Here is a 24,038-nt window from a genome sequence, read left to right as displayed (position 1 = left end):
AGGGTGGAGTGAAACCTCTCGATCGCCCCTTGCGACTGCGGTCGGTAGGGCGACGACTGAATCTGAGTCACTCCCTAATTTGTCACGGTCTGAACCATTTGGACTGGAATATACTTCCACAGTCCGTCTGAATTTCCCTGGGCATTCCCACCCAAGAGAAAAATCGTTGCAGCTGCCTGGCTACTCCTCTCGACGTCAAACGCCGCATCGGGACAGCTTCCGGAAATCTTGTCGACGCGCACATGATTGTCATCAGGTAGGTATTTCCTCGTTTTGTCTGTGGCAACGGTCTTACCCCGTCGACCAACAGACGCTCAAATGCAGGCCCAAACACAGGAACAGGGACTAACGGGGCCTTTAGTATCGCGGGTTGGCTCTTCCCTGCCCTCTGGCAAAGTAAGCACGTCTTACAGTAACGCCTCACATCGGCGTCCATACCTGGCCAGTAGAAATGGTCCCTGATCTTACGCAGAGTCTTGGTCACCCCCAGGTGACCTGCAGAATCCACAGAGTGCGAAAGATCCAACACTGCCGCTCTGCACTGGGCCGGCAACACTACTGGTGGCTCGTACCTAGAGATTCTTCTCCGGCCTCCATCCTCACAGGCCTCCACTGTCTCATCAGCATTCCGTCCTGTATGTAAAAATGAGTGGCCCTCTCAGGACCAACACGTCCTCCTTTGGCCTCATGAATAAATTCGGGGAACTCAATCTGCTGCAACTTCCCAAGACGAGTGCGGTCCACCCCAAGAGAACTGGTGAGGGTCACTTGTAACTCACCATCTGGGCTGCCTTCGCCCTCCACTCGTTCTCCGGGTTCCATGAAGAGGTGATCGACTCCCAGGCTGTCGGATGTCTCCTCTTCAGCCCTACCAGATCCACTCCCTCCGTGTCCGTCGCACTGCCTTGGGATCACAGCGAATACAGGGAACGCCACCGCGGCGATTCCCTTCTCGTCCCCACAGGCGTCTAACACTCCGTCTTTCTCCTTATAGTGCTCCAAGCACTCTTCGCCCTTTACGAGGTTAGGGAGGACACATCCTCCACATGCATCATTTTCAAGGATGACTTGTGCCTCTATCTTGGGCATTGATGCGCAGACCCCTACCACTAGGGTCTGGCAGCCATAATCAGAATTCAGATTCACCTGGTGCGGGGGCATCCTCACTGGGCCTCCAACAGTGGTCACAACTGCCACCCCCACACTGGTACTCTCGTAACCCTCGGGGAACAGGGTTTTACTCACCAGAGTAAAATCTGCCCCATTGTCTCTCAGTATCTTCACCGGAATGGAGTCTGCCTCCCCATCCTTACGGTTCCCTCACACACGAATGGGTGAACTCTTTTCTCCCCACTCAGTACGGGTTCATCCCACACCCTCTCGGCCATCAGGTTCTCGACCCTCACGAAAGCAACGTTTCCCCGCTGCTTAGGGCGTTTGCATTCCCGCGAGAAGTGTCCGAATCCCTTGCAATTGTAGCAGCGGAACTTCCCCGGTGGTGACCTTCCACCAACCTCTTGCTGTTCAACATTCAACCTCTTGCAGTTTCAGTTTAGCTTCTAGCTCGCGCTCCTCCCGTCTCAGCTGTGCCTCTCGCTCCTCACGCTTCAGCTCTGCTTCCCGTTCTTTCCGTTTCAGCTGTGCTTCTTGCTCACGCTCTTCCTTGCGCAGCTGTGCCTCTCGCTCTTCTTTGTGCAGCTGTGCCTCTCACTCTTCTCTGCGCAGCTGTGCCTCTCGCTCTTCCCGTTTCAGCTGTGCTTCTGCTTCTCGCTCTTCCCTGCGCAGCTGCGCCTCCAGCTTCAGCTTCAATATCTCCAGCTTGACGCTGCGCCTGCTGCCGCTGGATCCCCTACTGCTTCTACCAATGCTCAAATGTTCTCCCACACTGGCAGGTGTCTGTGGCCGTTCCTCCCCCAAAGCCTCATCACGGGCCCTGAGCTATGCCATGATCTCAAGCCTTCTCTCTCCCACTTTGGAAGATCTCAATTTTATCCCAAAGTGGTCGGCTATCGATTGCAGATGTGCCTTGGTGCAATCCTCCAGCACCTGCTCATCTCTAGTGTCAATGAACCTTGCTACCTTATCATCCTCCATCTTGTGCTACGAGTGATAACCTGTACCTGATACCTAATACCACTGTAAAGTACCACAATTGCGACCTTTGTCTTGATCATTATCCTGACCGTTACCCTGATCGTGATCCTGGCGAGGTCGCCAATGTCGAGGAGTACGAGGGGCGAGTAACAGTATACACAAGAACTTTATCCCGGACCTCTGGCAAGATCGCCAATGTCGGGGTTTACCTTAGTTGTAAGTATAAATATAAATGGCTGTACTTAATACCCTGTCAACGGTTGCCAACGTCGGGGTGTCTCACTCTCTCTACAGACATCACCCAGTAGTATTAGCGATAACTGTTACTCACCGTAGCCCTGCGGATCTTCACTCAATCCTCGTGGCGCCACTGTTCACCAGGAGAGTATCCCAGTCGATCTCCAGCTGGCCTTTATAGCCAAAGACGAGTGAGAACACAGCTGCTCTCTCCCAACCGTGTGCCCGCCCCAACAAGGGCTCTACTACTAACTGCAAGGTCGCCAACTGGTGTTTCCCGTGTCCAGTAACACGTCAGTGGTATTGTGGAATTGTGGTACTAATGGCAGAGCTCACTCATTAAATCTGGTCTCAGGCAGGTATATGTCTCTAATACTCTCACTCTTTGGAACTGTTCTATAGCAACAAGAATATATAAGGAGGGATAATACAAATGCAAAGGTATTTTGTATTTTACTTAAAACTTCAATGTATTATATCCGTATCAACAACGAAGCATCAAGTACAATGCAGAAAGTCACTCTCTCTTCATAAAACTGGGGCTCATCTAGAGGGCAATACTTCCCCCTCCTGTCAATGTCATAATCAGCTGAGCGGCCCCCCCTCACTGTGCGAATGCTTAGTACTTGTTTCTTTGGCGTGAAGCGCCTGATTCCCTAAATTCGCATGGATCACTATGTTTGTAATCAACACAATATTTCTGTAATGGCAATAGAACGCAATGAATCACCACACTGACCTCAAGTTCAATAACTCATTTCTACAGCACTTAACATAATATTTCACTATAATAGCATAATGCACTGTACTTCATAATAATTACAATGAATGCAATTACCACGGTACTGTTCTTAGATTCAGTAATTTCTCTCGAAGGCGATAACACACTTAATTACTGCACACATGGAAATGTTATTCATCACACCAACATATACATATACAGAGATAAATTCATCAATATCGATAATAATAAGATAAATACTGGGCACACAGCCTAACACCAATAACTGGTACACTTATATATATATTCTCTGGCATAAGTTATCATATTAATGTCACATGATGAAAGAAATCATCAACGACACAGTCAACTCTTCAATAATTCCAGGTGCCTGCACACACCACGTATATAAATATCGTGAGAGCTCTGTACAGCCTCACTCTGCACAACTGTGCCTTACTGTGACATAGACATAGGTGAGCCTTGCTCATGACATGAAAGATACTCTGACTAAATATATAGCTGACTAAAGGGGAATTGGGAGGGAAACTAGAATCACCTACTTCCACCTCACTGATGTGGACCCGCCCTCCGGTGAGAGTTGAATTGTAGCTCCTTGTTCCGGCTCTCACCTCGTTGTAGGGAACGCCCCCACACACACACTGATGCGTTCTGCAGGAACCCAATCAACGTCCCAAAATAAACGTGGCGTCACCATGCTCTGTCCTCCACAGGTCCGTGCTCCTCCACAACGTCTTGTAGGGTTGGAGTCGGTCTCCCGGCCGTCGACTTCTCCTCACAACTACGGCTGCCAACCTACTTCTCGGCTGCAGTCGTCCTGATTCCCAATTAGTTTTCTTCTTTCACTGCTTCCCGGTGGATTGGCCCAGCCGCTACATCATCACTGTGAAGCTATCATACGCCCCAGACGTCACTGTCTAGACTTCACTTCTTGCACAGCACCTGTCCCTGGAGCACTTGTTGCTCAATATTCCGTCGATTCCCTCTTCAGTCCAACACATGAACAAGGGAAGACCTCACAGCGTACTTGCAGACTACGGGTGACGCGTAAAATCCACGGGAGTGGAGTACAACTGTCAAATCAGCAGGACCAACCTTCGCACATCCGTCCACCTTGACGTGTCGTGTCAGACTGGTAGCGCCAAAGAGGCGCGATCTCCGGACCCCCCTGCCTTCGTGACGTCATACTTGCCAGGGGCGGTTTTCATTGGCTCCCTGTGCCACGTCACTGTCAGTGACCAATCTGGTGCCACTGACGTCACACAGTTTTGGCGGCAAAACGGAGGGGCCAGCGCCATATTGGCGCCTTAAAGGGCCTATACCACAGGCCAAAATACTCCTCTTTTACGAATTTCTCGTCAACGCGAGAACACTACACGCTCCCACATATATCAAATTGTTGCCCGCAACGTAGAGAACACTCGGGAAAAGTGGATATGACTCTTACAGCAGGCGTGGGAGAAATATAAGGGGGGGAACACCATCACAATATATATATATATATATATATATATATATATATATATATATATATATATATATATATATATATATATATATATATATATGCGAACAAGCCTGAATGGTCCCCAGGACAATATGCAACTGAAAACTCACACCCCAGAAGTGACTCGAACCCATACTCCCAGATGCCACGCAACTGGTATGTACAAGACGCCTTAATCCACTTGACCATCACGACCGGACATAATGAGGTGATAGCCGAGGCTATTTGAACCACCCCACCGCCGGCACTCGGATAGTAATCTTGGGCACAGCATTTTACCAAATCACCTCATTCTTTGGGGCACACGTGAGGAACACAAATGCGAACAAGCCTGAATGGTCCCCAGGACAATATGCAACTGAAAACTCACACCCCAGAAGTGACTCGAACCCATACTCCCAGATGCCACCCAACTGGTATGTACAAGACGCCTTAATCCACTTGACCATCACGACCGGACATAATGAGGTGATAGCCGAGGCTATTTGAACCACCCCACCGCCGGCACTCGGATAGTAATCTTGGGCATAGCATTTTACCAAATCACCTCATTCTTTGGGGCACATGTGAGGAACACAAATGCGAACAAGCCTGAATGGTCCCCAGGACAATATGCAACTGAAAACTCACACCCCAGAAGTGACTCGAACCCATACTCCCAGATGCCACGCAACTGGTATGTACAAGACGCCTTAATCCACTTGACCATCACGACCGGACATAATGAGGTGATAGCCGAGGCTATTTGAACCACCCCACCGCCAGCACTCGGATAGTAATCTTGGGCATAGCATTTTACCAAATCACCTCATTCTTTGGGGCACCCGTGAGGAACACAAATGCGAACAAGCCTGAATGGTCCCCAGGACAATATGCAACTGAAAACTCACACCCCAGAAGTTTGGTAAAATGCTTTGCCCAAGATTACTATCCGAGTGCCGGTGGTGGGGTGGTTCAAATAGCCTCGGCTATCACCTCATTATGTCCGGTCGTGATGGTCAAGTGGATTAAGGCGTCTTGTACATACCAGTTGCGTGGCATCTGGGAGTATGGGTTCGAGTCACTTCTGGGGTGTGAGTTTTCAGTTGCATATTGTCCTGGGGACCATTCAGGCTTGTTCGCATTTGTGTTCCTCACGTGTGCCCCAAAGAATGAGGTGATTTGGTAAAATGCTATGCCCAAGATTACCACCCTACCTTCTCCGTACGTGTATACGTTACAAACTTGAGGCGGCCGTCCTTAACTTGAAGCACCGGGGCCGTCTGTCATTTTCTGAGGCTAGGCGCCAAGTTTATCGTCTTCCCCCTTTCTCTGGCGTCTCCTATGCTCGCGTGGTGCGCTCTTCCTCTCCTCGTCCTTCCCACCTTCCTCAGTCTCACAACCGTTACCAACCGTTAGACCCAGACACGCCCACCACCACCTCCCCTGTTTCTTTCCGTTCTGTCCCGGAGTGTCTAGTGTCCTCTCGAAACCGCTTTCGGTACAACTCAGGAGTCAACCAGAAAGAATGAAGCACCGCATTCTTCACTGCCTCATAACTCATGCATTCCTCGTGATTTCGCATGTTGTAGGCCTCCCTGGCTTCACCAGTCGGCTTACTCTGAACCAGTTCCGCCCAGTTTCCCTCCAGCCATCTTTCGTAGGTCGCAACCATCTGAAAATGGTTGAAGAAACTCTCGGCCTCTTGTGATATGAACTCTGGTAAGTCACGCTCCTTCACGTGTCTGTTATAAATGAAATTGGGAAGAGCTTACAATACCTTAAGATGTTTTTGGATTATTCGTTCAGGCAAGCTAAACGTAAGTTTTATAATCATATCCCCAAAGCTAAACCAGAAATTAGAAACTCATTGGTGGTACCTTATGCGGGAGGACTTGAAAAACTTTCCCCGCTTTTTAAGAACCTTAATATCAATTTGGTGTTCAATAATAGTACGATCAAGTCCAGTTTGATATAAAATTCCCTTGGTACAGTAGGTTGCGTGTATTTGATTCCCTGTAATGATTGTGAGTATGTGTACCTCGGACCAAATGGATAATATTTACAATGGCGTTTGTCCCAACATGCTTATAGCGTTAGAACTGCCCAAACGTCCAGTGCATTGTATCTACACACAAGTTTGTGTGATCACACTATTAACTGGGGAGGTGCAAAAAAACATTACCAATTACAGCAGTTTTGTGGAACGGAATTTGATTGAGTCTGCCCTAATCAGACAATGTTCAAATCTTCTTAATGTTAGTACTGGTATGTACAAACATGACCCACTTTTAAGTTTCAATATTGCACAACAGTTTAAGGGGGCATATCGTTATAAATTAAAAGTTGTTCAATTTGCTTATAAATTTTTTTATGAAATGGTTATAGAAAGGGCTGCAACTGGTCCAAGTTTCACCATCACACCCTAAACAGAAAAGGAGAAAAAAAATACACAACGTATTATGCAACGAATGTTCAACATTCTCAAATAATCTCAGGGAACACATGTGTCAACTAAAATGTCTACTATGTGCTGTAGAAGCACAAACTCTTGTAATAATTGTAATATGTATGTGCAATATATTTATATTTAAAAAATTTTTTTTCTTTTTTTTTTTTCTTTTTTTTTGGCCAATATTTTTTTCTCGTTCGTTATCAAGGGATTTGCATGAAACTTGCACACCTTGCTCAATGGATGCCTATCTGCAAGGGTGCCAATTATGAACGAAATCTGTCGAAGTCAAGCTCAGCTACAGGTGGCCGAACTTGGATCTTTATTTTACTCTGGAAAGTAATTTACACCTTCAAATTACTTCAGAGCTTTCATTTAATAATCAATTTACATGCAAATTACACCTTATATGTAGCGTTTGTGCTTCTACAGACTCTAGTAGACATTTTAGTCCAAAGTCTATTTGTTGATTTTATAAAAATTTATAAATATCATATATTGCATATTTTTTTAGAAGGGTAACTTTGAAAAATTATATTATTGCACCAAACACTTTTTTGATAAAACTGATCACTAGAATCCTTTATTATGTGCTTAATTTAATATCTGAGTGTTATAGAAATGATTTTAGTTAACACATGTGTTCCCTGAAACTATTTGAAAATTCGTTGCATAATTCGTTGTTTATTTTTTTTCTCCTTTTCTGTTTAGGGTGTGATGATGAAACTTGGACCAGCTGCAGCCCTTTCTATAACCATTTCATAAAAAAAATTATAAGCAAATTGAACCACTTTTAATTTTACATTGATATGCCCCCTTAAGAAAAATCTCTGATAGGGGATAGGGAGGGTTACAATGTCTCAATACAATATTATAATCAAATATACTTCAATATTTGGCCTTAGGTAGACTATACATCAAAATATGATGTTCTATTAGGAGGAAAGGCTGATCGAAGCATCACAGTGTGGATTATATAAATAAATAAATAAATAAATATGTTTATTCAGGTAAGGTACATACATACAAGTGATGTTACATTAATGGATTGATATATAGATATAGCTAGTACATACAATGCCTAAAGCCACTATTACGCAATGCGTTTCGGGCAAAACGAATAGGACAGTAATAGTTTCCCAGCTTGTGTATTGTTGGCCTTACCTTCACTGCTATCAATAAAAAATACCCACCTTATACAGGGATAAAAAAGAAATAAACAACTGATGTATTTCGAAATCAAGCAGCTAATCAGGGACTTACGGCACCAGCGATAAACACACGTCTCTTCACCATGCCTCTGCCTGCATTAGACACAATGATGAAATGAGCAGAAGATGCGGGATCACTGGGTTGGGTTACCAGTGAGCACCAGAAATGTATCTGAAAATACAAAAAAAAATTCAAATTAAATATTCTATGTTTTGGAAAATAATTATACCTACCCTCATCAAGTATGGTCTCCCTCATAAGTTTAACTCCACTTCCCGTGTATGTATGTGGGTAAAAGGAGGTTAATTGGCCATAACTACATTGATATTTATGATAGAAAGATGGTCTTTATACAAAAATATTGCCTTATCTCATATAATTTCACAAATGTGTCAATGATTTTCTATTTTTGTGTCAATGTTTTTCGAGACATATTCCCCCCCCCTTCCCAGCTTATGCAAAACGTTTTTTGGGGTTTAATTTGGTCGCAGAAAGGTGACACTAACTATTTATATAAAGTCATCTTTTTAATATATAAAAGATGTTAATTTCAATCAATCAAATCGTAGACACTTTCAGCAAACTTAGAACTGAGGTTTTAAAACATTTTTAATTTAACTTAAATACAAATGACCTAATGTGTGTGTGGGTGGTTGTGAGTTACTTGGTTGGTTTGTGTATGCGTGTGTGTGTGTGTGCATGTGTACTAACCTAGTTGTGCTTGCAGGGGTTGAGCTCTGGCTCTTAGCGCCCACCTCTCAACTGTCATTCAATCAACTGTTATGTCTTCTTTCTTTAACACACACACACACACACACACACACACACACACACACACACTGTTACATGGGGGTGGGCTGATAGGCTAGGGGAAAGAGGTTAGTCTGACTCACGTGACTTACTAGAGTCTGTCGGTCCCTAAGATGAGGACCATGTCATGTCCACCGCCGCAGATCTATGCTCCCACACACCTGGGTGCCACTGATCGCCCTGGGAGCCCTACAGTCGAACCACGGGGGAATTGCTACCAGTAATTCCAGCCTTGACCCACGGAAGAGTGAAGGAAGACTCAGATTTACCTTCAAGACATCGCTTCGTGCGGCAACAGTACTTCCTCTGAGTTTGGCCCGCCGCAACAAATGGGTCACAGGTCCCTCGTCCATACCTGTGTCTCTCAGCCATCCATAAGGTCGCCAGCTGGGTGTATAACTCTGCACCTCAGCAGTGCAGTTCAGTGGTTACACTCTATGTTGTCAGACAGCGTTACGTGTTGCTACTCCTACAGTGTTAGAACAGGCTAGGCAGCCTAGGGCACGTTTCCATAATATCAGTGTCACTTCAACTCTGCCAGCCACTACAATATTTCCATATGAAATAATATTGTTCATATATGTTGCTATAGTATCACTCGTATATGCTCATAGAGATATATGGAGGCGCACATAAACACGTCAGTAAAATTATATGAAGTTTATAACGAAAAAACTACATTAAACATATATATAGAATAGTACATGGATGGATACATGAAATAAATGTTCTGGTGAACGTTGACAGTTCTCCTCTCGCCAACTCCGTAACTCCGTCAGCTGGGCAGATTTAAATCGGGGATTCGCACCCTCTCGAGAGGGGGGGGGGGGGGGGGAGGCGGGCAGCTCATCAACATCATCTGCTGCCTCACCAACTGCCACGTCATCCACTCACTGTCTTCTCCAATCAGTAGAAACCACAGGCTGCCCTACAGCCAGGAGATTCTGGGCCTGACCGCCAGGGGGTCTAGACATGGTCGCCAAGTGCTCCCCAGTCGTTGCTAGGCATTCCGTGTGGGAGGGTGTTGATGTTGTGTTTGCGCCATGGGGATCCCCCCTCCCCCATATTCGCCGCTCTGAGACCGTGGGTCTGGAATTTTCTGGACGTGCATCTTACCTGGCCCTTGAGGTTGTCCTGTTGGATATGCTGCGTGTGCGAGTTGCCGATGTGTACGGGCTCCAACTGCTGTCCATCCATCGGGCGCTTGTTAAGTTTAACTCTGCTGCTGTTTATAGAGATTTCGTGGCCCGTTACGATGGGCTCTCTCTTCCTCTCCCTGGGGACAGTGGTACCGTCACTATATCTGACCGGTGCTGCTCGGTAACGTATGTGGCCCTGCATGGTGTGCCATTTGAATTCACGGAGGCTTTGCTTCGACGGTATTTTGGCCAGTTTGGGACTGTCGTTTCCATCCGGATGAACTCCGTCTCTGCCGGCAGGTGGCGTGGTGTCTCGTGTGAGACCCGGACTCTCGGCCTGCGGCTCAAGTCTCCTGTTCCTTCCGCGGTGACCTTGATGGGCTTCACTATGCGGGACAGCCTTGACAATGTTTACGTTTTAGCATTGAGGGCATCTGGCAGCTGATTGCACTGGGGTCGTGGCTACGCCTATTAATTTGTTCCAGGACGAGGATTTTCCCCTGTTGGTGGCGCAAGACCTGCCCCCTCGTGATGGAGTGGGTGGGGAGGTTCCCCTGCCGCCTGCTGACCCGGTGGTGGCTGTTGGCCCGGAGTGTGTGGACAGTGGTGTACGCGACGAGGTGGTGGTGTGTGCGGCTTTGCCCCCGCAGTCTGTCTCGTTGATTACACCGGCTTCTTCACCTGTTTCCGACTCTGCACCTCTGTGGTCCTAGACGTCTTTGCAGGCTCCCTCACCTGTGTTGGACCCTTCCCCTCCTGCAGCCGCGCCTGTTCCTTCTCCTGTCTCCTCTGTGGGTGGTGGTCTCGTCCCCTGTGTTGTTGAAGCTGATATTCTGCGGGGTCGTGCTACCCCGGTTAGGGGGCAGTCTACCGCTGGCTCTTTTCGGGTGCCTCCTGCAGGGGATGACAGCTCCGATAATCAATGGCCTGTCCCCAAGCGTTCACGTACGGATGCGGGTGCTTCGCCTCCTCGTTCGTGGGCAGAGGAATGTGAGGATGCGGCGAGTGTCGATGTTTCTTCTGAAAGCTGTTCCTCTGTGGAGTGCGAGGATGGTGCGTCTAGTGCTGGTGTGGGTCCGGTGGATGGTGTGAGCCCTGGTGTGGCTCTTGCTGTAGGGGTGGGGGCCGGTGTGGGGCCGGTACCTCTTGCTTCGGGTGCGTCACCCGAGTCGGATACTTCGGGTTCCCTGTGGGGGGTGGTTCCCCCTTGCGGCATTGAGAGTGGACGTGGCGACCTGGTGATGGTATTGAAGGAAGCTGCACGCTCTGCGGGTTCTGTGCCCTCTCCCCCGTCCCCTGTTTCGTCGGCGGCAGTTATGCCGCCCCACACGTCTCGGCCATTTCTTGTGTGTCTCCTGCTTTGTCGGGGGCGGTGTTGCCGCCTCGGCAGCCTCAGCCCGTTATTCCAGTGTCTCCTGCTTCCTCGACGGCGGTATCCATGCCTTCCAAGTCGACTTCTTCATCTTGGGTGTACCGTGGTTGGGCGCGTCCGCTTCCGCCGGATGTGGTGATTCCCGAGCATATGGAGTACCCACGGTGTCGTGAGGGTCGTTCACCTACCGAACTGGAGTATTTAATATGGGAGGTTTATAAGCGGAAGTACTCGTCAGGGAAGTTTCCTGAAAAGTATCCTCCTTGTTGACTGTTGTGTGATGTAGGGTTGCTTGCTCCTGGGTGCGTGGGTGTAGGGTGGGGTTGCATGTGTGTGTCTGGGTCGGGGGGGGGGGGGTTGTTTTCCGGTTCCTGCGTGTTCGTTTTTTTTTCTTTTTCTGCTTATGGGTTTCTTGTGTGGGGTTTGCGTGTGCTTGTGTCTTTCTGTATATGTTCTGTGTGGTTGGGTGTGGTTTTATACTTCCAGCTCTGTGTGTAGTATGCGTGGCTGGTTGTGCTGCTGTGGTGGTGTGTTTAGTGTGGTGGTGGTATATATTTCGTACTTGTGTTCTTACAGCCTTTTGGTCGTTTGCATGTTTTTTGTGCCTTTTGTTTGTTATTTGTACTTACGGTACCCTGTGTGGTTCTGTCTTCTGTTATTAATGCCTTGTGTCCTGTACTGATTTTAGCTTGTCTTATGTGCCCGTGATGGGGTTTGTTATATGCTTTGTATCATGTATATTTCACTTTTGATTATTCTTGTGTTTGGGTTCTTTGCCTGTTGTGTTCCTGTATCCTGTATTGTGTATCATGTATGTACTAATGTTTTCTTCAATGTGGTTTTTCTGTTTGTACTTTGTAGTTTTCTTTTATATAAAAAAAAAAACTTCAACTCTGCCAGCCACTACAATATTTCCATATAAAATAATATTATTCATGTATGTTGCTATAGTATCACTCGTATATGCTCATAGAGATATATGGAGGCGCACATAAACACGTCAGTAAAATTATATGAAGTTTACTAACGAAAAAACTACATTAAACATATACTGTATATAGAATAGTACATGGATGGATACATGAAATAAATGTTCTGGTGAACGTTGACAGTTCTCCTCTCGCCAACTCCGTAACTCCGTCAGCTGGGCAGATTTAAATGGGGGACTCGCACCCTCTCGAGAGGGGGGGGGGGGGGGAGGCGGGCAGCTCATCAACATCATCTGCTGCCTCACCAACTGCCACGTCATCCACACACTGTCTTCTCCAATCAGTAGAAACTACAGGCTGCCCTACAGCCTATTCTAATACTAATATAATAATAAATATGCTAATGTCATATATATATATATATATATATATATATATATATATATATATATATATATATATATATATATCTACCAGCCTGTCTAGCCTATCATCAAGGGGCATTGGGAGGGAAATATGATCTACCTTAATCACTCCTGTCCACGACGCCTGTCCGCCAATGGTGTGAGGTCCCACGGTCCTTGGTCGCTCCTCGACGATCTAGTAGCGTGTTGTGAGGTCTCAGGTTTCGTGGAGAAATCACGTCTACTTCCTATAGTTCAGATTTTCCAATTCTGGTCCAACTAGTGGTCACTGAACCTGTCACTGTATACACACACCTGCTCCTTCAACGAGACATTCTCTCCTGGATCCGGAAATGGAGTCGTCCCTCCAACCTCTCAGCAGACGTGATCCAATCACTGCAGCACTGCTCATCGTACCAAGCTAGACTCACAGGCGCCAGACTTGCCCTCCAGAGTCGTCGCTCACCTCCACTCGCCGACTAATGTCTTCAAGTTCTTGGCACTCGTGTGCCCACTATAACTTGGCTTCCAGTGCTCCCTGGGAGTACACTGATATTCCTCGACAATGGTAGACTGCGATGGCTGCCTGAAATCTACTGAGTAAGGCTCCCAGAATGACCAATCTCTGGAGCTCTCTGACGCACTTCTGCGCTCGTCCGAAGTCAGTTCAGCTCTGCGGCCACGCCTCCGCTGGCATTGGAACAGGTCTCTTGGTGACGTCACGGCAAGCCCTGATTGGTTAGCCATGTCACGTGACCTCAGCTAGCCAATTACCAGCCTGCTGGCATTGTCCACAAAAATGGCGGACATGTAGGCAAGGGGGTCGCCTCCGTCTTTACCTACAAACTTATAAACACAAATTTCCCCCTATATAGGTAACCAATTCGGTCGCCTCACAGACCTGAAGACTCCCTGCATCTCAGGGAACCAGTAGGGTTAGTGAATATGACTCTTAACGCTGGCATTGGGAAGAAACAGGAGGGGCTCTGTAACAATACACACACACACACAGAAAGCAGCTCATAGCAGCTGTCTAATGTTACGTACTCCTAGCTGGATACCTATATAAATTTAAATAAACTATTTTGTTCCATTTCATCATTACCTGTATAAGTACATATATTATATTTTTGTAAATTATCGTGTAGTGTGGCAATATCAGTGGGGACAGGAGCGCGGTGGCTCTTCATACGTCTAATACCTGTTAGATTCGGGAAATTAGAATTGCTGGACCTGTTCAGTTATGGGAGTTCCAGATGTCACTTTTTAATTTTCATATAATTGTTAATTTACTGTAATTAAGCAGGTGGCATTGTAACTTATATATTTTGAAAGTAACTATTATATTTAATTTACATTCTTATGTATTTTAAGAACAAGTGGTTGTTCAATTAGTTTTAAATATTAAAAAGTCTTTATTTTCCATCCCTCATCCTGGATGAGGCAGAGGGGGAGAGGATTATGGGTAGAGACGGCGGGAGAGTCAGTAGCTTCAAGGGACCAGGAGGGATAACATGTGGGAGTTAAGTCTGAGACTTCCTGTTGTGTCATGTAGTAGATCTTTATTCTGGGAGAGACAGTATTTTGATGTTTGCTTTAATATTGAAATATAGTGACCATCTGTACTTATATATATTATTGAGATTTATATTGAATATATATATATATATAAATTTTATATGTATATTTCTTCAGTCCTAAGGGAAAATTTTACCAAGTTGCTTAGTACTTATTATGGGGTTATACTGGTGACCCGCTCTAGAGAACAGCAGTTGTAGTAACCCTAGACATTTAAAGTTTGGCTGTTGTAGGGTCACGAGCCATAACGAACGATAGTTAACATCTAACTCCCAGGTACCAATTTACTGCTAGGTAAATAGAGGCCTCAGGGTGTAAGAAATTCTGCTCATTTATTTCCGCATCTGCCGGGGATCGATTCCCTGACTCTAGGACTACGAATTCCGAGCGCCCGATAGGTAAAAGACGTAATTTAAAACGTGAATAAAACAATAAAACTTTGTTTTTAAGACGTTTAGAAAACAAGAAAGTTTGCTGGGTTAACCTTCAATAAAATATTTAAATGCTGAATGCTCATTTTAAACATCGACAGTGTATTATAATAGATAGCAAATTGTCATATAGAATATGTGCTTAGTCAAAATAACATTAAAGACATGTGTTATGTTTTAAATACTGTTGTACACAGGATAATTACATCATAGGTGATTTGCAATATTAGAATTCATTACCAAATCCCAATATATTAACAAAAATTCAGTTTTCAAAACTTTAATTGTATGTATCACTTGTTTTCTTTAATAATATTATAGATTGACGTTTATTTTTATTTAGAAATACAACATATATTTGGAAAAAAATACATTTAATCGTCGCATAATCTGACTCTGGCCACACTTAGTGTACTAATACTGAGTGTAAACCTTTACTTATAGCAACAGTGTACTAATACTGAGTGTAAACCTCTACTTATAGCAACAGTGAACTGACACTGTGTGTAAACCTCTACTTATAGCAACAGTGTACTAATACTGAGTGTAAACCTTTACTTATAGCAACAGTGTACTAATACTGAGTGTAAACCTTTACTTATAGCAACAGTGAACTGACACTGTGTGTAAACCTCTACTTATAGCAACAGTGTACTAATACTGAGTGTAAACCTTTACTTATAGCAACAGTGTTCTAATACTGAGTGTAAACCTTTACTTATAGCAACAGTGAACTGACACTGTGTGTAAACCTCTACTTATAGCAACAGTGTACTAATACTGAGTGTAAACCTTTACTTATAGCAACAGTGTTCTAATACTGAGTGTAAACCTTTACTTATAGCAACAGTGTACTCATACTGTGTGTAAACTTTTTCTTGTTCTTCGGTATAGTGTTAATAATAAGAAGAATAACTATCTCCCACAGGTCTGGTGATCTCGGGAAGCATTCCAGCTGTCTCATGTACACGATTACCTGGAGTGGTGACGTTATCTTTTCTCCCAGTGAGAGTGGTGACGTTATCTACTCTCCCAGTGAGGGTGGTGACGTTATCTACTCTCCCAGTGAGGGTGGAGACGTTATCTACTCTCCCAGTGAGGGTGGAGACGTTATCTACTCTCCCAGTGAGGGTGGAGACGTTATCTACTCTCCCAGTGAGGGTGGAGACGTTATCTACTCTCCCAGTGAGGGTGGAGACGTTATCTACTCTCCCAGTGAGGGTGGAGACGTTATCTACTCTCCCAGTGAGGATGTTAACGCAAGCTTCTCTCTCAGCCATGATACTGAAGGTTTGTATGTTGTCTTAATTCATTGGTAAACATCACGTGTGAATTGTATAATAATTGATAATTTATTCTGAGGAAAATATGTATTATATAAAGAATTTACTAAAAATTCAGGAAATATTTTTGTTATCTAATGAGCTGCAGTTTAATTAAATTCTATAAGTAAAAAAAAATTCAGAAATCAAATAATCATAAAAGCTTAAAAGAGAAATTAGTGATTAATTTGTGCCTGAGAGTATATAAATTGCAACTTATAAATTATGATCATGTATATTAGAATTTTGAAATGATAGTTATTTGATTTTCATATCACCCAACTTTTCTTTCGGTATTAATATGTACCTTACACAAAAATATTCCTATACCAATAAAATATAAATTAAAGAGAATGTCTCTATGTTGGAACAAAGTTGTAGGCCGGATATATTGCTATATCTATAAAAGGGAGTCTCCCTGTCTAGTCATTTGCCATGTCATATTATTGTTTATATCTATATAAAAAGAATGTTTTCCTGCTTGTCTGACTGCTAGTATTGGTGATTTGTGATTATCTGTAGAGTGTTATAAGGTGGTATTGTCATTGTTTCTAGTGTTATAAGGTGGTATTGTCATTGTTTCTAGTGTTATAAGGTGGTATTGTCATTGTTTCTAGTGTTATAAGGTGGTATTGTCATTGTTTCTAGTGTTATAAGGTGGTATTGTCATTGTTTCTAGTGTTATAAGGTGGTATTGTCATTGTTTCTAGTGTTATAAGGTGGTATTGTCATTGTTTCTAGTGTTATAAGGTGGTATTGTCATTGTTTCTAGTGTTATAAGGTGGTATTGTCATTGTTTCTAGTGTTATAAGGTGGTATTGTCATTGTTTCTAGTGTTATAAGGTGGTATTGTCATTGTTTCAAGTGTTATAAGGTGGTATTGTCATTGTTTCTAGTGTTATAAGGTGGTATTGTCATTGTTTCTAGTGTTATAAGGTGGTATTGTCATTGTTTCTAGTGTTATAAGGTGGTATTGTCATTGTTTCTAGTGTTATAAGGTGGTATTGTCATTGTTTCTAGTGTTATAAGGTGGTATTGTCATTGTTTCTAGTGTTATAAGGTGGTATTGTCATTGTTTCAAGTGTTATAAGGTGGTATTGTCATTGTCTCTAGAGTGTTATAAGGTGGTATTGTCATTGTTTCTAGTGTTATAAGGTGGTATTGTCATTGTTTCTAGTGTTATAAGGTGGTATTGTCATTGTCTCTAGAGTGTTATAAGGTGGTATTGTCATTGTTTCTAGTGTTATAAGGTGGTATTGTCATTGTTTCTAGAGTGTTATAAGGTGGTATTGTCATTGTTTCTAGTGTTATAAGGTGGTATTGTCATTGTTTCTAGTGTTATAAGGTGGTATTGTCATTGTCTCTAGAGTGTTATAAGGTGGTATTGTCATTGTTTCAAGTGTTATAAGGTGGTATTGTCATTGTCTCTAGAGTGTTATAAGGTGGTATTGTCATTGTCTCTAGAGTGTTATAAGGTGGTATTGTCATTGTTTCTAGTGTTATAAGGTGGTATTGTCATTGTTTCTAGTGTTATAAGGTGGTATTGTCATTGTTTCTAGTGTTATAAGGTGGTATTGTCATTGTCTCTAGAGTGTTATAAGGTGGTATTGTCATTGTTTCTAGTGTTATAAGGTGGTATTGTCATTGTCTCTAGAGTGTTATAAGGTGGTATTGTCATTGTCTCTAGAGTGTTATAAGGTGGTATTGTCATTGTTTCTAGTGTTATAAGGTGGTATTGTCATTGTCTCTAGAGTGTTATAAGGTGGTATTGTCATTGTTTCTAGTGTTATAAGGTGGTATTGTCATTGTTTCAAGTGTTATAAGGTGGTATTGTCATTGTTTCTAGTGTTATAAGGTGGTATTGTCATTGTTTCTAGTGTTATAAGGTGGTATTGTCATTGTTCCAAGTGTTATAAGGTGGTATTGTCATTGTTTCTAGTGTTATAAGGTGGTATTGTCATTGTTTCAAGTGTTATAAGGTGGTATTGTCATTGTTTCTAGTGTTATAAGGTGGTATTGTCATTGTTTCTAGTGTTATAAGGTGGTATTGTCATTGTTCCAAGTGTTATAAGGTGGTATTGTCATTGTTTCTAGAGTGTTATAAGGTGGTATTGTCATTGTTTCTAGAGTGTTATAAGGTGGTATTGTCATTGTCTCTAGAGTGTTATAAGGTGGTATTGTCATTGTTTCCAGAGTGTTATAAGGTGGTATTGTCATTGTTTCTAGTGTTATAAGGTGGTATTGTCATTGTTTCAAGTGTTATAAGGTGGTATTGTCATTGTTTCTAGTGTTATAAGGTGGTATTGTCATTGTTTCAAGTGTTATAAGGTGGTATTGTCATTGTCTCTAGAGTGTTATAAGGTGGTATTGTCATTGTTTCTAGAGTGTTATAAGGTGGTATTGTCATTATCTGTAGAGTGTTATAAGGTGGTATTGTCATTGTTTCTAGTGTTATAAGGTGGTATTGTCATTGTTTCTAGTGTTATAAGGTGGTATTGTCATTGTTTCTAGTGTTATAAGGTGGTATTGTCATTGTTTCTAGTGTTATAAGGTGGTATTGTCATTGTTTCTAGTGTTATAAGGTGGTATTGTCATTGTTTCTAGTGTTATAAGGTGGTATTGTCATTGTTTCTAGTGTTATAAGGTGGTATTGTCATTGTTTCTAGTGTTATAAGGTGGTATTGTCATTGTTTCTAGTGTTATAAGGTGGTATTGTCATTGTTTCTAGTGTTATAAGGTGGTATTGTCATTGTTTCTAGAGTGTTATAAGGTGGTATTGTCATTGTTTCTAGTGTTATAAGGTGGTATTGTCATTATTTCTAGAGTGTTATAAGGTGGTATTGTCATTGTTTCTAGTGTTATAAGGTGGTATTGTCATTGTTTCTAGTGTTATAAGGTGGTATTGTCATTGTTTCTAGAGTGTTATAAGGTGGTATTGTCATTGTTTCTAGTGTTATAAGGTGGTATTGTCATTGTTTCTAGAGTGTTATAAGGTGGTATTGTCATTGTTTCTAGTGTTATAAGGTGGTATTGTCATTGTCTCTAGAGTGTTATAAGGTGGTATTGTCATTGTTTCTAGTGTTATAAGGTGGTATTGTCATTGTTTCTAGTGTTATAAGGTGGTATTGTCATTGTTTCTAGTGTTATAAGGTGGTATTGTCATTGTTTCTAGAGTGTTATAAGGTGGTATTGTCATTGTTTCTAGTGTTATAAGGTGGTATTGTCATTGTTTCTAGTGTTATAAGGTGGTATTGTCATTGTTTCTAGTGTTATAAGGTGGTATTGTCATTGTTTCTAGTGTTATAAGGTGGTATTGTCATTGTTTCTAGAGTGTTATAAGGTGGTATTGTCATTGTTTCTAGTGTTATAAGGTGGTATTGCCATTGTTTCTAGTGTTATAAGGTGGTATTGTCATTGTTTCTAGTGTTATAAGGTGGTATTGTCATTGTTTCTAGTGTTATAAGGTGGTATTGTCATTGTTTCTAGTGTTATAAGGTGGTATTGTCATTGTTTCTAGTGTTATAAGGTGGTATTGTCATTGTTTCTAGTGTTATAAGGTGGTATTGTCATTGTTTCTAGTGTTATAAGGTGGTATTGTCATTGTTTCTAGTGTTATAAGGTGGTATTGTCATTGTTTCTAGTGTTATAAGGTGGTATTGTCATTGTTTCTAGTGTTATAAGGTGGTATTGTCATTGTTTCTAGTGTTATAAGGTGGTATTGTCATTGTTTCTAGAGTGTTATAAGGTGGTATTGTCATTGTTTCTAGTGTTATAAGGTGGTATTGTCATTGTTTCTAGAGTGTTATAAGGTGGTATTGTCATTGTTTCTAGTGTTATAAGGTGGTATTGTCATTGTCTCTAGAGTGTTATAAGGTGGTATTGTCATTGTTTCTAGTGTTATAAGGTGGTATTGTCATTGTTTCTAGTGTTATAAGGTGGTATTGTCATTGTTTCTAGTGTTATAAGGTGGTATTGTCATTGTTTCTAGAGTGTTATAAGGTGGTATTGTCATTGTTTCTAGTGTTATAAGGTGGTATTGTCATTGTTTCTAGTGTTATAAGGTGGTATTGTCATTGTTTCTAGTGTTATAAGGTGGTATTGTCATTGTTTCTAGTGTTATAAGGTGGTATTGTCATTGTTTCTAGAGTGTTATAAGGTGGTATTGTCATTGTTTCTAGTGTTATAAGGTGGTATTGCCATTGTTTCTAGTGTTATAAGGTGGTATTGTCATTGTTTCTAGTGTTATAAGGTGGTATTGTCATTGTTTCTAGTGTTATAAGGTGGTATTGTCATTGTTTCTAGTGTTATAAGGTGGTATTGTCATTGTTTCTAGTGTTATAAGGTGGTATTGTCATTGTTTCTAGTGTTATAAGGTGGTATTGTCATTGTTTCTAGTGTTATAAGGTGGTATTGTCATTGTTTCTAGTGTTATAAGGTGGTATTGTCATTGTTTCTAGGGTGTTATAAGGTGATTGTGGTCGAACACGTATTGTGATAAATAATTCTGTGAAATAAAATGTGGGTTAAGTTTTCCATAGAATTGTTGATCAGATTTCAAGCTGCTCATCATACTGGGACAAATAATAACCGCAACATTGTCTCAGCGTTGCATCAAAGTAACGATAATAAAAATAAGAGTGTTACTATGTTGGATAATTGTTGTATATGCATATTGCATGTTCAGAGAGAGAGAGAGAGAGAGAGAGAGAGAGAGAGAGAGAGAGAGAGAGAGAGAGAGAGAGAACAAGTACATTAAACGACAGGTTGTCAGAAAGGCAGGATATAACAGCTAACAGTTTGATCCTACAGGTAGGATCTACAGTAAATACATCCACCACAACCAGACCTAATGACTGATCTATACCTCAGAGTGCAGGAGTGGATGGGAGTACGACTCTTCACAGATGGCATCGACGGTGGCCACCAGTAACGAGTGGTACTGTGAGAGAGAGACCTTCTCTCACCATCTTCTCTCTGTTAACAATGCTGGAAACGCGTTTGGCACTTTGATACTACCGCTCATCGGGGACAAGTAGTGAGTGGCAAGCTTGTGTTTACAGTCTCCTGGTCACCTGAAGTAATGAGTATACTCATGCTTATGGTGATGGTGTGAGTGAGGGTGATGGTGTGAGTGATGGTGATGGTGTGAGTGATAGCAGTGGTTTGAGTGATGGTGATGGTGTGAGTGATGGTGGTTGTGTGAGTGATGGTGGTGGTGTGAGTGAGGGTGATGGTGTGAGTGATGGTGGTGGTGTGAGTGATGGTGATGGTGTGAGTGATGGTGATGGTGTGAATGATGGTGGTGGTGTGAGTGATGGTGCTGGTGTGAGTGATGGTGGTGGTGTGAGTGATGGTGGTGGTGTGAGTGATGGTTGTGGGAACCGACCTGTGAGATTTATATTTATTTAATTTATATGAATTTATATTTACGTTAATTTATATACTTCGATAGCAATTTGTATAATAATGAGTGGACTGTATTTCTGCAATAATCTCATAATCTCACAAATCGATCCTCTACACATTAGGAGGGGTTTATATTAAATGAATTTATATATATGCAGCCAATCAAACTACAATATTAACTACACACATTGAAGAGGTTCCTTATCTTATAGTACAGCAGGTTAGTCCACCAGGTATAACTAGGGTGTAGACACCACATTTTCCCTCTTTGAGGTAGCTTCCATCACCCTGGTAACTGATGCACAAAGCATGCTTCCTCGTCTTGACCTGTCAAAAGGGCGCTAGCTGTAAAGCCAGAATCCTATATATGACAGGTATATCAGAGAAAATACTGTACATGGAACAATGAAGACCTGGCTTAATTACCTTTAGTTTGAGGCTACCACGTGCTCTAACCGGATCACCCTATATAATGACATTAATGGCCATAAATGAAAGATACATGGGTTTCGGAAGAACACTTAACTTGATTTGTTGACAGCGTGTTGATAATGGTACACCTTTGGTTTCCATAACACTACGTCCAAGTAAAATTAACAGGAGCCGAATTTGCTCCCGTGAGCCTCTGGTCTAATATAACAATGGCAATGTCTAACACTCCATACTACTGACGCTACTGGCCGACATTGTCCAGATATAATAGGAGCCGAATTTGCTCCACGCGTCTCGGAGGTGACACAACAATGGCTGCCCCTCCTTCCTCACTCCGACGCCTAGCTTACATTGTCCAGATGTCAATAAGTGATAGAAGGGTCACATTTACTCTACTTTAATATTGATAATTAAGTTAATTTATATGAGATGTTTTTCTGATGGTAAAGTCCAAAGACTAATGTATTTAAGAATAATTCCCAGCAGAATAGCTGGTGAATTATAATAGTATGTGGTGATGATATCCCGTTTTCTATAGACGGTAATTCCACTACAAGTTATGTTTTCTATGAGTTAACTTGTTTATACAATACAGCTATTATCTGTATGATTATTAAATGGTGTCGGATTTTCCGACATAATTCCCCAGGGGCTGCTCACGGGTCGAAGTCCTAATTAGAACAGACGAACACCGATACTCCTCCTTCGAATTATTAGATTAATTTGATGTTAGTAGTTAGTAATCACACATTTGTGCGTCTGTTCGTACAGGACGGATGTCCCGTACTAGAGTTGCAGGGGTTAGAAGTCTAATGCGATTTCATTTCCCTGTCAACTCTTGAAAGGCTAATATTCAAGCCTAATTACATATTATTTAACCCAGAAGACTGAATGTGATCAAGTACTACAGTCAAGTATGATTCAGGGACTGCAGTGAGATCAGTGACATTAGATATAACTTGAAGTTTGTTCAGGTAACTGGTCACTGATATATAAACACTGAGGCCCATGGAATACATCTTGATTAAATAATAAATGTATCAAATCAGTCATCAGATTTATTGGGGTTTAATTTAGTTAATTGATTCAGAATATTGAATAGCTCATCATTAAAGTAAAGTATGGTTCTGAGACTGCAGTGGGTTCAGTGACATTGGTCGCAGTGACTTGTAGCTGTTTTAGGCTACTGTTCACTGATTTGCCACTGAAGCCTCATGAACTCATCTTCAGCTTCAAATGATGATACTAACATCAACCTCTGTTGGTATAGTCAGCTGTAATCTCCTTAGTATAATGCTACTGGAGAAATATAATCAGCTGACAAACTTAGATTTCTACTAGTATTGTTTATCTGCAGCCATAGGTCTCCTCAGGCTTGATACTGGGCCTGAGAGTAATTTACCTCCTGCAGAGTTTAACATGGTTATGCCCTGATATTTAGTAGGGCTACTGATGAATTGATGGTAGTAGTCTGTCCCCACAAGGAGAGCTATTTGGCATTTGATTTGCTCAAATTTACCTGCAGCTGCTTGATAATAGCTTTCCAGGTCAGCATAATCAATTTGAGATTGTTGTGACAAATCTTCACATTTCTTGATCTGTCTTGTTAAGTGGCCTTTAAGACCTGCAAGGGTTCTTTTCATTCTCCCTGCATTATCCATACTGGCTAGTTGGTGAAGCCTTGTGGGACTTGTACTTGGGCTGCTCATAATACTGAACAAGCTCTAATGGTAGCCTAGGGTAAAATGCACTCATTAGGCAATAATCCTACCTCTACTAGAGGTTAGCACTTAAAATTAATACACATTATATATATACAATCATACACACTAATGATCTGAGTGATAAACCAGTGTCACTGGAAGTACCTTTAGGTTAGCTCTTCTATATCACCCTAGGATGGTAGAGACACTAATTAATCACTCAAAGGTGTAATGATCATAAGTAAATTATTATATATACAACTCAATTCGAGTTGATAAAAATTACACC

The 24,038-nt window shown here is 42.2% G+C and overlaps 1 protein-coding gene across 2 annotated transcripts in view; it reads left to right on the top strand.

The window, feature by feature from the left end:
• LOC123746673 (solute carrier family 22 member 21-like) overlaps positions 1-24,038 on the top strand; it is a 129,986-nt gene that overhangs the window by 33,600 nt on the left and 72,348 nt on the right. For both annotated transcript variants that reach the window (XM_069316837.1, XM_069316836.1), the window contains 2 exons: positions 15,815-16,176; positions 21,078-21,243. In XM_069316837.1, the coding sequence (XP_069172938.1) occupies positions 15,815-16,176; positions 21,078-21,243 (528 nt within the window). The remainder of the gene's footprint in view (positions 1-15,814; positions 16,177-21,077; positions 21,244-24,038) is intronic.

The sequence above is a fragment of the Procambarus clarkii genome, chromosome 85, assembly GCF_040958095.1.
Source record: "Procambarus clarkii isolate CNS0578487 chromosome 85, FALCON_Pclarkii_2.0, whole genome shotgun sequence".
NCBI lineage: Eukaryota > Metazoa > Arthropoda > Malacostraca > Decapoda > Cambaridae > Procambarus > Procambarus clarkii.
This window is presented reverse-complemented; position numbering and strand designations above follow the sequence as displayed.